At 30.2% G+C, this 16,530-nt stretch overlaps 1 protein-coding gene across 1 annotated transcript; it reads left to right on the top strand.

Annotated features, from left to right (window-relative positions):
* The first annotated feature begins 11,895 nt into the window (after positions 1-11,895).
* LOC547914 (nodulin-16-like) lies at positions 11,896-13,033 on the top strand. Its single transcript, XM_014772675.2, has 2 exons — positions 11,896-12,051; positions 12,675-13,033. Exons 1-2 carry the CDS (start codon positions 11,955-11,957, stop codon positions 12,872-12,874), a joined length of 297 nt encoding a protein of 98 aa, XP_014628161.2. The 5' UTR covers positions 11,896-11,954; the 3' UTR covers positions 12,875-13,033.
* The last annotated feature ends 3,497 nt before the right edge of the window (positions 13,034-16,530 follow it).

The following is a 16,530-nucleotide window of genomic DNA, read 5'->3' as shown; positions in this document are numbered from 1 at the left end:
AACAACTGGTATCAGAGTTGATGGTTTGATTAGGTGATCAGTTCAGACGAGTAAGACAATGACGATGGATCCTTTACTTCCTTGGGGATCCCTTGTATCAAAAGTCTTTCTGGTGGTAGACCCATATGGTGTGTCCCGTGGATAGAGTGCAAGTACCGCAAGTACCTAGTGTATGTGAGCTCTAATAGCTATACTCGTGGATAATAATGACTTCCGCCCTAGGAGAAGATTATCATGTGGAAGAAACTCACACTTGAAGGGGAGATTGTTGGAATACAAGTGTGAGGTGAAGTCCGAAGTGGAAAAGTTGAGCACCATATGAGTGAGGAGATGATCTGAATCTTAAGATTTTAAGTTAAAGTGTGGTGTTAAGTTCTCTTATATAATTACTCATGACTCATTGGTATAAAAGGTTTACTCCCCTCCAATTCACCCAACACCCATCGCCAAGACTTTACGTAAATCCTCCACAAAAGCAAAAGAGAACTCAAAGAATCCCTTGCCAAGAGGGATCATTCGCCACCGACCAAGATGCACCCATAACTTGGAAAGTTGTTCGCGCAAAACCTATATCTTGGGAGAAGAATCCCCTTTGGAGAGCAACAACCTACCATGGAGATTGTTCTTACATCTCTCTAGACCTACCTTGTTTTCTTCTTCCAGAATAGTAATTGACAGAGCCTCCCATGTATTAAAAGGGATGGATTTTGTTTTATACAATTATTTTAATATTTAACTTCTAATAAATAGTTATTTAATTAATGATAACTAAGTTTATAAAAAATATTATTATTAATTTTATGTGCAAAGCTAAAAATAGGATCCACCACTAGAATGAATTTTAGCAAATATTGAATGAAAAATCCTATTTTGCTTATTTGTTTTTCTCAATTAGATTTTTTAATTTTAATTTTTCTTTTTCTCTCCTATACAATACAATGTAGTAAAAATTTGTCTGATCATTGACCTAGTCCAACCAGGAAATTACTATTTGACCCAATTTAATATGGTATATATATAAAAAATAAAATTTAATGACCTACTTTAAAAATGGTCCAAAAATCATATCACAAGTTAATATAATTTCACTGTAAAACATGCTAATTTAAATTTTATTCTTTTTTAGTTTATCATATTACATGTTTTGTTTTATTTAGTTTATTTTATTATTATTATTATTATTATTATTATTATTATTATTATTATTATTATTTAGTTTATTATGTTATGTATTATGTTTTAAGTTGTTAACTATTTTTTACTTCCTTTTTTGTTTCTTTTTCTCAAGGACTAATTGAAAATAAACTAAATATATTATAGGGACTAGAAAAAAATAGATATACTAGAGGAGTTAAAACAAAATAATGAGAAAACAGATATACTTGAGGAGTTAAAACGAAATAATGAGAAAAAGAATAAAATTACAATGACCATTCAAAAATAAATTACAAAGAATAAAAAAAATATAATTACATAAGCTACAAAATATTTAAGTTTTTTTTCTTTATTAATTTTCATGTCTAATATGTTTTTAGTTCCTACATAATCCAGAAATTGGATTTTTTTTCCCTTTAAAATAATTTCCTTTATTTTAATCTCTAAAAAGTTATACAATATTATTACTTTTTGTCCTTATTGTCGTGCATGTGTCACTTATATGCTAATTACTTATTTGTTTGACAGATGGTCAATTGACGCTCATTAGTATATATATGTGGTGTTATATTAGCATGTGGCACCTTCAAATTTTTTTTTCTATATCCCTAAACTGAATATTATTTATCTACTTTAAACTTGAATTCTTTTTTCTTTCTCATCAATCTCATTTATCATTTTCTTTTTTTTCCTCTCTTATCTTTCTCTTTCCTAACAAAGTATATACACCTAATATAGTGGGTGTGCATGATAACTGCTAAATAATTGTGAATTTATAGAGTTAAATAGTCAAATTTTGGCTTAAAATTAATTATTTAGCAGTTATTTATAATTAAAAGTGAGAAAATTAATTTAAATTGAATTTCTGGTTGCAGATACGAAAAATAAGGTTGCATTTAGCAAAAGTGGCACAGAAAGGAAGAAAAAAAGAAAAAATTCTGAAGCAGGCCCAATCCAATAGGGGCGCTCAGCGCGCATCAGGCGCTAAGCGAGCAACTAACTGGAGGCGCTGAGCGTGGCAGAAACCGTTACGCGCGCTAAGCCCAGCTAGGCGCCCAGCGCCCGATCCAACAGACGCACAGGCGCCCAGCGCCCGATCCAACAGAAGCACAGGCCCAGCGTGCATGGCGCGCCCAGCGCGCGATCTGAACGCGCTAAGCGCGAGGTGTGGCGCTGAGCGCAACTACGAAGGCCCGTAAGCCCACTTCAGCCACTATAAATAGAGAGGCAGTCCCAAGGAAAGATCATCCCATCTCAGAACATCACTCTCAGTACTCCAAGCCTGAGTTTTCTTCCCTCTCTACATTCTTTGTTTTGTTAGCCTAGCCTTTCTTTCATCCCCAGTTGTAAGCCCTCAATGGCCATGAGTGGCTAAACCCCTAGCTAGGGCCTGGCAGGCCTAAAAAGCCAACGATGTACAATGAGCTTTAAAGAGTTATCAATGCAAAGGAATTTATTCCAGGTTTTTCTGTTCTATTTCTTTTCTTTTATTCTTGCATTCATTCTTAGATCTTTTTTTGGGTTTTAATCGCTCGGGAGAGGGTAATTCTCAATAATATTTAAGATTCAATGCATGCATCAGTTTTAGGGGTTATACGCTTGGGAAAGGGTAACACCTAATAGAACATCTAAAGAAAAGAATCATTGGGTTAGCATTGCTAGGCATAGAATGATAACTCACTGCCCATGCATCTAAGCAACATCTAGAACTTAATCTTAACGCATTTTAATTATTGAATCTTCGCAAAGGCATTTGGGAGATAGGTAGTTAAAATAGGCTTGCTAACGTGAGGCATCAGGGGCAAGTAGTCAACAGATGTGGGTAGAACTAACACCATTTCATTGGTAATGAATATCATACTTACATGCATCATAGGCCAATTGGGTTTGTCTGGTCTTGGCATTTCTATCAATTGTTTTTCCTTTTACTTATTTGTTTTAGTAATAGCACTCTTTACTATTCCTACTTTACTACTTTACTCCCACTTACAAATTGAGAGGTATTGAAAAAGTGCAATAAAATCCCTGTGGACACGATACTCGGACTTCCGAGCTTTACTACTTGTCACGATTTGGTGCACTTGCCAAAGTCATAACAGTGCAAGATTCATTTTTCTATTCAAAATGGTTAGTTAATGTGTGAAGAGTTGATGTGTTTGCATGTGATGCCAAATTAGTTGGTGGTATTCATGATGTTAACAAACTTAGCATCCCAGGCATTGGTGGGAATTTCATTGGTGGTGTTGTCCCAGGCAATATTGGTGGTGGTTATATTGGTGTGGTTCCATCCTACCTAGTCATTGGTGGGGTTTACCTCGGTGGTGCAATCCCAGGCATTGGTGGTAGTGGATTCCCTAATATTGGTGGTGGCTTCCAAGGTCAAGCGTTTCAGAATGCACTGGGAAGATGCTTAAGGTGCTGCTCAATCTCAACATAATTAAGAATCACAAATAAATAATGAGGCAATGTAGTTCTACGTACTTAATAATGTTACAATATATTTCATGAATAAAATCTCATGTTATGAGAGGCATGAATAGATATTTAGCGACGATGCCTGTCTTTTCTCCCGACATTCCATACCACTAGAAACATTTCACAAGTGGAATTCGTGATGATGAATAAAATATGATGTATGATTGACCAATAACCTTTAAATATACAGTTAAATCTGATCTTGAAACGCGTAAGTTTAAGTTTGAAGTTTATTGTTGATAATTGTTGAAATTTAAGTGTAGGATGAAACCTCATCATATAAAGAGATGAGAAAGTTAAACATTAATAAGACTCATAAATATAAATTTTAAGAATTTAAGTTAAAATATAATATTAAATTTATTTTTATGATTTCATGATTGATTGATAAAAATTTTATTGATATAATTAAAATACACCTCCATATTGAGGTCAGCCGGCGGGTTACTATCCAACTCGAATGAGATTATGTCTCAAAAAATATACGTGATCTATATAAAAAAAATTTGAATTTTCACATTATTCCTCCCGTGGTATTAGACCCTCTACTGCATTAATGACGTATATAGCTTGTAAATTTTTTTATAAATAAAATAAGAAAGATACTAAATTAAAGCATTAACTATAAGGAAATATGTACTATTATAAAACTCAAAACTTTCTCGTACACATGAAGGGTCAATCAATTAACAAATTATAATGTAATTGACATGTAAAATGTTCATTGGAAATGAATTATTCACTTAGTCCGAGTATGATCCATAAATATCCTAGTCTGTCAAATATATGACTGATTCTAAAAGTCTTTCCGTAATTAATAGTGTGGTTGTTAATTAAGTAACAAAACAAAATCATCTTTTTTGTTATATTTTATTTTCATATCATGAGACACGGGGTAAATTAATATCAATTATTTAATATTACCCAAATGATCAAATTGATTTTAATCTCCAATACAAAAACTGAATATTCATTATTATTTATTAAAATAAATTCCTTCAACATTCCCTAATATTTGTTACATTATACCTGATAATATTCCTGCATCTGTGGCAATTACAGAAACACCTCTTATATATATATATATATATATATATATATATATATTATTAAGTGATGCTGTACAAAATTACCTCCATTCTCTATTATTGTTTTTGAGGGAGATTTTAGGATTGTAAGGAGAATAGCATTAATTTGTTGCTATAGGGTTTGAGGTGAATGAGGGTACGTGGGAGCGTGTCTTGCATCTCACCTATTATAGGGTATAGGATTTGAGTGGCTGGTTTAGGGATCGAGATTGCGTGCGAGGAAGGGAGTTGGAAGTTGGAACTTATGACAGATAATGTTGGCCCCAAATTGTTACATAGTGGACCAGTAAATTGTAAGGTGGAAACACTGTCGGCCGAACCATGTCGTATGATATGTAATTTGTTATATCCACACACACACGTGTGTGTGAGGACCTATATTGAGTAATTTAGAAATGCCTGTCCATTTTACCGGGAACAATGGCGAACCTGATCAAATTTGCTACTTGGATCCTGATCATTTTACTACTGATAAGTACACGATTCAATAAACATCCAAGTAAAGAACTAGGGTTTGCACCAAAGTAACAATTTCAAGCTTTCGTTTATATGCTTGACGTAATAAAAATGCAACCTATACTCGTTAATTTGTACATTCGCTGAAGTGTAATGAACCCCATTAGGAGAAATTTACTAATGAAAATGCCTTTGCAAATCAGGATTATTTAAATATGTATATTAGCTGACGTAATAAAAATATTATTGATATATTATTTAAATATTTTTTTATTAATTGTAAATAATATTATAATTTAATTTCCAATTAACAATATTACAACATTACTATAATTTTATAATAACAGATATTGTATTATTGTTAATATATCAATTTAGAGAGAATACTAAGACCATCTTTAGTGGTAGATCTCAATTTGGGATCTTAGACAATTTTTTGTGGACCCTATATTTTAATATTTTATTTAATTATTTGTTAAGTTAAATTAACCAATTAAAATTAATAAATATTAAGAAATAGGAGAATGGACATAAGTTTAATTTTTATTTATGACTAAATGTTAAAGAAATGAAAAATGCATAAATTAGATAATAAAAAATTAAAAAACATTAATGTAAAAAAAATTCATTATTGTTATAACGGTAACGTTTCCAAATATGCTACACAAAATCGACTTCAAGTTGATGAATTCCTCTTTTATGCATAACACGTCTTATTTGCAAGTATGTAACAATGTTAGGAGGAATACTACAAGATATTTTAACATTTGAAATGTCATTTTCTACGTGATCATAATCAACATCTACCTTCCCATTGAACATATCTTGTTTGTCTTTGACAATTACGTTATGTAATATTATGCATGTCAACATTATACCCTTCATTATATCTATGTTTCAGGCACGTGATGGACCACATATAATTACAAATCAAGACTTGAGCACATCAAATGCTCGTCCCACATCCTTTCTGGCTGCTTCTTGACATTTTGTAAATAATTTTTTTCTAGGATCTTGTGACATTGTTATGGTCTTCACAAATGTTGACCAATCCAGATAAATATCATCTGCAAGATAGTATCCCATATTATATGGAGTTTCATTAATTGTAAATTGTATTGGAGGAGTTCAACCTTGCAAAATGTCATCAGACATAAGTGACTGGTTTAACATATTAATATCATTGTTTGAATTTGTAACTCAAAAATATACATGTCAAATCCACAAATCTTGTGAAGTTGAAGATTTTGTAAATTTTGAGTTGAAAGAGACATGTTGCAATTTTATAAAAATTTCATATAACTTTGCCAATTAAATTGATTTGGATTCATCGGTAAAAAAAATTGATCCAGAAAAAATTTGAGAATGAATATGAAAAAAAAATTAACTAAGATTGAATATAAAAAAAACTAAGCTTGAATTTTTTTAAAAAAAATTAATTAAGATTGAATTTGAATATTTTTTTTACCTTGAATCTGGAAAATAAAATTAACTGAACTTGAAATTGGATACTAGAGGTCACAAATGAAAAATGAGAATGTCAATTAGTTGTTCAAATTGTTACTATTTGCACAAATTTATAATGTGCAAACCCCTTTCCAACCGTTAAATTTTTGTTCTGTTATACTATTAATTTTTTCCGGCCATTGCATTATGTAATTTGTGTTTTCTTTTCCAGATTTTTAAACGTTACTGTGTACATAATAATGATCTCTTTTTCAATAAAAAAATTACTGAATTCTAATGATTCCTCCTTGTTCAAAAAAAGAAAAAGAAAAAGAAAGCAGTTAACTCGTTAAAAATATTTGAATCCATAAAAAAAAATTGTTAGGAAATAGTAATTAATTATCCTTCGGTCTCTTTGTCATTTCAAAAGCTTGTTTTTGTGTGAGAGAGGGAGTGATGAACATAGAGATGTCTTCTCTCACAACCTCTAGTTCTGTTCTTTTGGGATCTTAGTATTCTTACTATTATTCAACGTGTTTTACTGTTACTTATGGGCCACAAATATATCTTACTTTAATTATAAATTTTTATGTCATGACTAAAATGATATACACTTTTTCTTACTCTATCAAATTACCAATTAAGAGCATATCCATCCTCCTAAACTTGGAGGCTAAGCCATAACTAGCATTGATTGTTTTTATACCACGAGGCATCAAGAAAAGCTGACAACTTAGGAAAATTGCCATTTACCTTAATTTGGAAAATTTCTAAATATTAATACTATTATTTTCGTAGAAAAAAAAGTTGGACTTATGTTATATTTGTATGAACCACATGTGTGAACCATGACCATTGGATTGGCTAATCTAGATGCCCCGCTAGATTATTTTTATTGTATCCCGTATATATCAAGCTAAAAAATGTCTTTTTCAAAACAACAAAAACAATTAATTAGAAAATGATAAATCAGCATTTGTTTGTGCTATCTTGCTCAAACAGTCACATTTTCTCCGAAGCATTTTTGTATGCGTAGACCCTTTTAAAGAAGCAGCAGAAGCAGAAAGAAATGGAGGAGAAAAAAGAGCTCAAAAGTCTAAGGTTATCAAAATAGACTCTCAAAAATCATGGGAACACCACATCTCTCATGCCACCAATAAAAAGTACCCAGCGAGTCTCTTTTCTTTATATGAATTCAATTAGTTTAAATCTCTTTGGTTTCATATATTATTATAATTAGTTAGCTAAGAAATTCAAAGATCATTTATAAACTATGTTTTTTTGGTCCATTTGCAGTTGTGGTTCATTTCTCTGCTTTCTGGTGTGTGCCTTCTATAGTTATGAATCCTTACTTTCAAGAATTGGCCTCCACCTATGAATCCTTTTTTGGTTGAAAGGCATGCTCTTTTTTCCTCCCTCTTCCTTCAACCATTACCTTTTGTGATATACTAATTATTATGCGTTTTAGACAGCTAAAGAAAAGACAGGGAAAGGACAAAAAAGGAAAACCAAGTTAGTGTCAAACCAAGTGATTTTGGTAGGGTGTTTGATATATAGAAAAGAAAATGAATGAAAGGAAAAAATATTTACCTGTATTATATATAAATTATAAAATAACATAAATATCTTTAACAAAAACTGAATTATAAAGAAGTAAGAATGCTTTGGTCTTTTTAAATGTACCAACCTACCTTACTCTCTCACTTTAGGTAGAATATTGCAGCACTGTTAGAATTATCGTGTGCTTAATGTAATCAACTTAAGGAATTAGTTCCCTGAGCTAGTTATGATACGGAGTGAAGTATGACATTTTGACCAATTTGTTGGTTAGTACTTTTCTATGGATAAGAAGGTAGATAGTATTAATGTAACCAACACTTAGATATAACGTTTGTTTATGTTGCAGGGACTGGATGGTTTAACCTGTTGCACTACTCTGTGAAATGGAAGATTCATCATTTTTCGATCGGATGATCAGTCATCTGAGAACAACTGGCAAGTATGACTTCCTCCATATGATGCTTATATGAAAATTTTAGCACACCAACTGTTAGTGTCACTTTGCTGTAACTGGTTGATTTTTATTAATTATTGTATAAAATAATTAGCTATTTGACTGAAGATTTGTTCCGTCATATCTATAAACCTATGGAAGTTAATTTCAAAACTTTGTATATTGCTAATTAGGTTCAGTGGGGATTCACTATGGTAGCATAGTTTATTATTATTATGGAAGCATTTTGTCATAGACCTTTTCAGGCTAATTGTTTATTATTATTCATTTTCAGTAAAATTATATTATTTAAATAAAGAAATAAACATAAATATACGTGCAAATATGTTTGGATAGTTGTAATTAATTTCTAGTCAATTTTTTTAAAATATTCTAATATAATTCTTTGAAAAATCAACTTAAAAAAATTACATTTTAAAATAATTTTTGGAAAAACCATTATAGAATCCTCATTTTTTTTAATATTTTTTTTCAATAAATAATATTGTTAAACGATTCTTTAAAAAATTATCTTAAATGATTTACATTCTAAAACAGTTTTAGAGAAAATCATTTTAGAACCATTAATTTTTAATTTTTTTAAGAAAAAGTCATATTAAGAATATTTTTTGCCAAGTAAAGCCATACCAAATAATCTAACAATTTTTATCCCCAAACCTCCTTGTGGCTTAGGTAAATACACCTTATTCCACTTCACCCGAGCAATCTTTCTCCCAGCCTCCACCCCCACCTCTCAAGAAATTCCTTTCGATACTAATAATTTTTTTTCAACACAAGATGAAATTTTAAGAAAGGACAAAAAGAACAAGGGGAGAGAAGACAAGACTGAGTTGATAAGTGTGATCCGGCCACCCAATCAAAGTGATTTATGTTTCCACTTAGCCAACCTTCCTCTCAATTTATTTAGAATGGGTTCCCAAAAACGCTCCCTCCTAGAATTACCCCCAACGGAATACCTAAATAAGAGAATGGTAAATTCATCAAAATGCCAATTTAAGATCGAGGGCCTACCTATGCAACTCCTCATGTTCAACTCCAATACCTGCCAAGCTACTTTTGAAAAAAAATAAATAAACTTTCAACCCCAAAATAAGTTCAAAGTCTCTCAAGATAGCTTTAATGGAACAAACAAGATATTTAAGCTCCTTTTATTTATTAATTTTTAATTAATATCCTTAAAATGTTATTCGACAGAAAATTAGAAATATTAAATTTAAAATATATTTACAGTACTTGGGTTTCTTAATCCTATTCGTTCGATAATAAAAGACTCCCCTTCTGGCATTTTGTATATTTCTCCAACTTAATTATTATTATTGAAGGTTTTAATTTCATACTTCAATTTTTATGTCCACTTTAGTTCTATTTTTTTTTTTTTATCTCATCTCATCCTCAAACACATTTATTATTTTCTTTCTCTTCCATCACCTCTATTAGATATATAATTGTTTAGAAGTTTATCAGTAACGAGTCATTAGTTTGTTTCCTATATATAATTAAGGCATGATATAATCCTTTTGTACTCGACTTTTCTCATTATCACTTTTTTTATAGAAGTCATAGTAAGCTTGCATTGATAATTACGAGAGTACAAAAGGAATATATCGTGCTTTTATATAGGCAACAAACTAATAGCTCTCTACGTACGTAATCTCCTAAACAAGGGTTATGATTCGTTAACATCAGATATAAAATATTAGACTCATACCAAATCTCAGCCATTCAACTTAAATATTTTAAAGGCTGAAATAAATTTACTTAAAAATTAAAAATGTTAACTATTAAGTAACGTGAGATGATTTTATCATTTTTAATTAAACTAATAGATCAAAATCAATTAATAATTTTCCATAAAAAAAATAAATTAACGACAACACCTCATAATATTTCTTATGATATTTGTCAATCTTATCTTCACTTAATGATATTTTGAATTCAATAAAAAAAACCATCTCTGGATGTCTTTCTTTGCTACAATAAATTTTTTAAGAAATTCTTGACAATTTTACATTGTTAATCTGATATTAGTGAATTGAAATCAATTATTAATTATTACCCAATTGAGATTCTTGGCCATTCAAGATTGATTCAAGCCTTTTCAATGGTGTTGCTTTTTTATTGTTAGAGTCTTTGTTATATTTCAATGAACCACCCCCTAGTTATGTGAATGTCTTGTGGCAAGACAATCTGTAGGGGTCACTTTGCCCCGTTCAGTTAGAAATTAGAGGCTTTTAGCCACGATTTTCATAAGAGAAAAAAAGAAATCTGTCTAGAGATGGTTTTTTTTTTATGGAATTCAAAATATCATTTTGATAAAGATAAAATTAACAAATCTCATGAGAAATATTATCTGGTATTATTGTTAATTGATTTTGATCAATTAGTTTAATTGAAAATGATAAAATTAACTCACATGACTTGCTAATTAACATTTTTTATGTTTTTAGTAAATTAATTTCAACCTTTAGATTATTTAACTTAAGTGGTTGAGATTTGGCGTAAGCATAATATTTTTCATATGGTGCAAACGAATCCTAATCCGTAAACAATTACTTATATATCTAATAGCCTAATACCCTCGTTATATATGCATCTAATGGGTGTGCAAAATTCATTTTTCTATCGTTAATGGTTCCCGAGTAAATGATACGATTATATGTAATTTGGATGTCGTAGAATGGTAGGTTACAATTATTATATAACACCGCCGTTCAAAACAAATTTATTATAAAACACCTTTGATACTCTTCGTTAAGAATAAATCGGTTCTTAGCAGTTGGATAGGCTGAACTAATATGCAACGCCCCAATTATATAAATATATATATATATATATATATATATATATATATATATATATATATATATATATATATATATATAAAGAGAGAGAGAACTGGCTGTTGAAAGATCACTATTAATAATATATTAATAGTCATAATCACGTCGCCTGGAAAACATTATTAGCTTTTATATTGCGACTGCTATTACAACAAAGACGTACAAGATTTGTTCATGCCTTAACAATATTTTAAGCCCATGAACTAATATAATAAGATTATTTTCTGGTAAAAATTGGATATCATTGAATAATTGGTTACAATTAGTATAACACCTTTTGATACTCTTTGAGTCTTTGTTACCAATAAATTGATTCCTTAACTCTTTAAAAGACACTAAATTAATATATGTGCTATACGCGTAATTGGCACTGCCCCTCCTCCCCTCCTATATATAGAGAATACATCCCCACTAATTTTCTCATCTTTCATACCAAATATATCCGAATTGAGTTAATCTGTCGTAGTTTGCCATTGAAAGATGGGTTCAAAGACGAAGATAGCAAGGGTTATCCTAGGAATGTTGGCCGTGATCCTTCTTATCTCCTCAGAGGTGGCAGCCAGGGATTTAAAAGAGGGTGCGCTATATATCATTTTACTCACGAATATTTCAAATAGAGAATATCTATAAATTCTTTCAAATCACTAGTTAAACACTTAAAAATATATTAAATTTATAAAAAAATGTATATTACTATTATATTTTTGTAACAAATGTTCATCTAATTTTTTTTCAAGACTTAAATATTTTTTGTCCATGTAGTTATACATTTTTTTAAAAAATTTATCCGTGTATTATTTTTAAGATGATCCCTTTAAAATTTTCTTCTTTTTTTGTTGCTTAATTTATGCACCACTTTGAAAAAAGAAAATTGTAGGGAAAAAAAGCCTGACTGAAGAAACTAACAAGATATTAAATCCTTTTTATTTATTATTGATAATTAATATCCTTAAATTGATGTTTACATTAATCCAAGGGGTTTCCTAATCCTATTTGTTCGATCTTAAAGGGCTCCATCCCCCTGCCGGCATTTTGTATCTTTTTTCCAATTTATTATCATATAACCATTTTTCATACTTCAATTTTTATGTTCACTTTAATTATTATTTCTTTCTCATCTAATCCTCAATCGCATTTACCATTTTATTTGTATCATAAATGGTTCATGTGTTAATTAAGAGTTAATGCATGTGTTCGCAGGTGAGGTTGTCAAAGAGACTAATGAAGAGAATGATGCCAAATTAGTTGGTGGTGGGGATGACATCTATGAAAATATCAATTGTGAGCGTTACAAATTTGTGGATTTAAACCCGACCATTGGTTGCCCCTGTGGCTGTTGTAAGTTGTATATAGTACTGCAGTTAGTTTGCGTACATTGCTGCCCAAAAACTCGGAATTGAGACGGTGTAGTCCATCAATAAAACTAATCTCATGTTGTACGTGAGATGCATGCATGATAGACAACAATGACGGTGTCTTTCTTACCACTAGAGATATTTCACAAGTAGCAAATTGTTAAAAATTAAGCTTCTCACAAATAAAATATCCACATTTAAATATGTCATAAATCTGGATCACTTTTACTTAATCTATTACTATATATCATACTCTCATAATATATTTTTTTTATCATTCTGTTGTTAGGTTTGTCTTATATAATAAGATCCTTACAACCATATCGATCTATTTATTTTAAAAGCGGAGAACTTAACTAGCAATCCCAAGCTTAATTGAACTTTTTTGGTCGATGTCTTTGAAGGCTATATTTTTGCCAACATTGGTTGTGGTTATTTTTTGCAAACATGGACTAAAATTTTTTGTAACATTGGTCATGGTTATTTTTTGGTGACATAGATTAGGATTTTTGATCAACATTAATTATGTCTAATTTTTGTTCACATTCACAAGGTTATTTTTTGTTGATGTTAGTTGAGACTTTTTTACCGTTAATACTAATTAGGATTTTTCTATCGACATTAGTTGAGATTATTTTTTGTTGATATCGACTAACAAAATATTCTTAGTCGACTTCAACAAAAAAATAATTTGAGTCAACATCGGCAAAAAAATGTTATGAGACGAGAATTGACTAAAAAATAGTTTTGACTGATATCAACAAAAGATTAATCTTGATCAAGGTCAACCAAAACAATTATGTTTTAAATTTTTAAATTAAAAATAATTAAATTTTAGATTTTTTTTTTGTGTAAATGGAATGGATAAATATCAATCTATGAAAATAGTGTTAATGGATCAAAATGAATTAATGAATTATTTTAATTCAATTCATCAGGATATACAGATTAGGATTGATCAAATTCTTCCATTTGTCGCTGCTAAATAAAATCCCAAAACTTCAATTTTTTACCGTCCCGCACCTTCCATACAATATTATTATCAAACCATTTATTGCCTACGGACATCAACCCCACAAACATCAACTAAATCTTTCCATCAAGTAGAATCTCTCCCGGATCTCCTCTTAACAAACTTCGATTTCAGCACTATTAGCCATAAATCATTTTGATAAGAAGCTAACCTCCATCTCCATTTGCCAAGTAAAACCATATTGAATAATCTATTTTTTTTAATCCTCAAACCTCCTTGTGCCTCAGGTAAATACACCTCATTCCACTTCACCCAAACAATCTTTCTCCCACCCTCTACCCCCACCTCTCATTCCTTTCGATACTAATGATTTTTTTTTCTCAACACAAGATGATTTTTCTTTTAAAAAAAAGGACAAAAAGAACAAGGGGAGAGAAGACAAGACTGAATTGATAAGTGTGATCCGGCCACCCAATGAAAGTGATTTATGTTTCTACTTAGCCAACCTCCCTCTCAATTTATTTAGAATGGGCTCCCAAAAACACTCCCTCCTAGAATTACCCCCAACAGGCATACCTAAATAAGAGAATGGTAAATTCATCAAAAGGATCGAGGTGTACCTATGCAACTCCTCATGTTCAATTCCAATACCTGCCAAGCTACTTCTGAAAAAAATTACTTTCAACCCTGAAACAAGTTTAAAGTCTCTCAAGATAGAACTCAAAGTTTGCATTGATAATTACGAGAATAGAAAAGGAATATATAGTGCTTTTATATAGGTAACAAACTAATAGCACTCTACATAATCTCCTAAACAAGGGTTATGATTCGTTAACAGCATATATAAAATATTATACTCATACCAAATGTCAGTCATTCAAATTAAATAGTCTAAAGACTTACTTAAAAATTAAAAATGTTAACTATCAACTAAACTAAAGTGAGATGATTTTATTGTTAGAATTTTAGGGATGGTAATAAAATACTAATAATTACTAGGAATAAATTATGTTAGATTATCAAAAAAAGTTTTAGTAATGATTAATGAAATAGATGCAGCAGAATCCAAAGAACAATTATAAATAATTGGTTTGATGACCTTCCTCGATCAAATCTCTTTATTTCTTTTGAGACCTTTGTTTTTTCTTCAAATGGGAGAATAAAAGGCTGTTTATGCTTTGATATATTAGGGACCATAACCGTATCTCAGATTTTAAACTTATTAGGGTTCTTATTATCCCCTAATGGGTGAAATTGATTTCCGCTCATTAAATTCATATCAATTTTTTGTATCCATAAAAAATATAAATAACTAATATAAAGGTTATAATGTAATATGTAGCTCACATTAATTAATTAGAAATTATAAAATTTCTAACATTTATCATTTTTAATTAAACTAATTGATCAAAACCAATTAATAATTTTTCATAAAAAAATTAATGACAACACAAATAATATTTCTTATGATATTGGTCAATCTTCGTTAAATGATATTTTGAATTCAATAAAAAAATAACCATCTTTGAATGTCTTTCTTTTGCTATAATAGTTTTTTTATAGAAATTTTTGACAATTTTACACTGTTAATTTAAAATAAATTATTATTACCCAATTGAGATTCTTTGCTATTAAAGCCTTTTCAATGATATTGCTTTCTTATTGTTTGAGTCTTTATTGTATTTCAATGAACCACCCCCTAAATTTTAAAAATATAATAAAATATTGTATTATTTTTTATTAGTAAATATTAATTATTAATATGTTCATTTTTATTAGTGAAGGTATCGTTCCTCGTACTTTTACCACCAATCTCTCTGGTAATAGGCGTGGATATAAAGAGGACTGTCTTTTCTCCTAACCTTTCTCACCACTAGAGATTCGTAACTATAAATAATGTTGAAAATATAACATGTCAGTGTGGCTGTGCGATATGTTTAAGAGCAAACTCAAATATCCACTGCACCACTATTAGAAAACGTGTATTCTACATCGGTCAAAATTGTGATTCAACAACGGTGTTTGACCATTTTTTATTATAATAATATTAAAACTTAAAAATTTCAACATCAGTCCATAAGCAAACATTGTAGTAAGTTATTTTTTTTCTACATCGGTGCTGATGTAAGCACCGATGTAGTAAGATTAGTTTCTACATCGTTTTTTAATTAAGAAACGATGTTGATCCCCTATTTTATACATTGGTGCTGACGTAGGTACCGATGTAATAAAATTAGTTTTTACATCATTTTTTAATTAAGAAACAATGTTGATCCCCTATTTTCTACATCGGTGTTGATGTACGCACTGATGTAATATGTTGCGCTTTCTAAGTTATTTTTCAAAAAGAAACGATGTTGAAATATGATATTTCTATATCGGTGATGACGTCAACACCGTTGAGAGTTCCTTGCTTTTCTCATTGGTGCCTTCTTTGAAGTGCTGCAGCACCACAACATTTACTGGTTCATTTTGCACACTAGAGTCACAAGCTCCATCAGCAATTTTCCAAAATCGAGTTGTTGAATCTCCAGACCTGAAATAGTTAATAATACAAACATATTGGAAAATTCTTAACTTAAATTGGTCAAGAGAAAGAAAAAAAGAAAAGAAAAAGGATAACACTGGCATCAGAAACTGTGCCACTTCACCATTTAGATGCTACACTAAGGGATACAAAATAAAGTACTGTAATGTTGTCACTGGACCTTTGACAGAAAATCTAATA

The sequence above is a fragment of the Glycine max genome, chromosome 2 (assembly GCF_000004515.6).
Source record: "Glycine max cultivar Williams 82 chromosome 2, Glycine_max_v4.0, whole genome shotgun sequence".
Classification (NCBI taxonomy): Eukaryota; Viridiplantae; Streptophyta; class Magnoliopsida; order Fabales; family Fabaceae; genus Glycine; species Glycine max.
The sequence above is the reverse complement of the archived record's forward strand: the minus strand, read 5'-3'. Positions and strand labels throughout refer to the sequence as shown.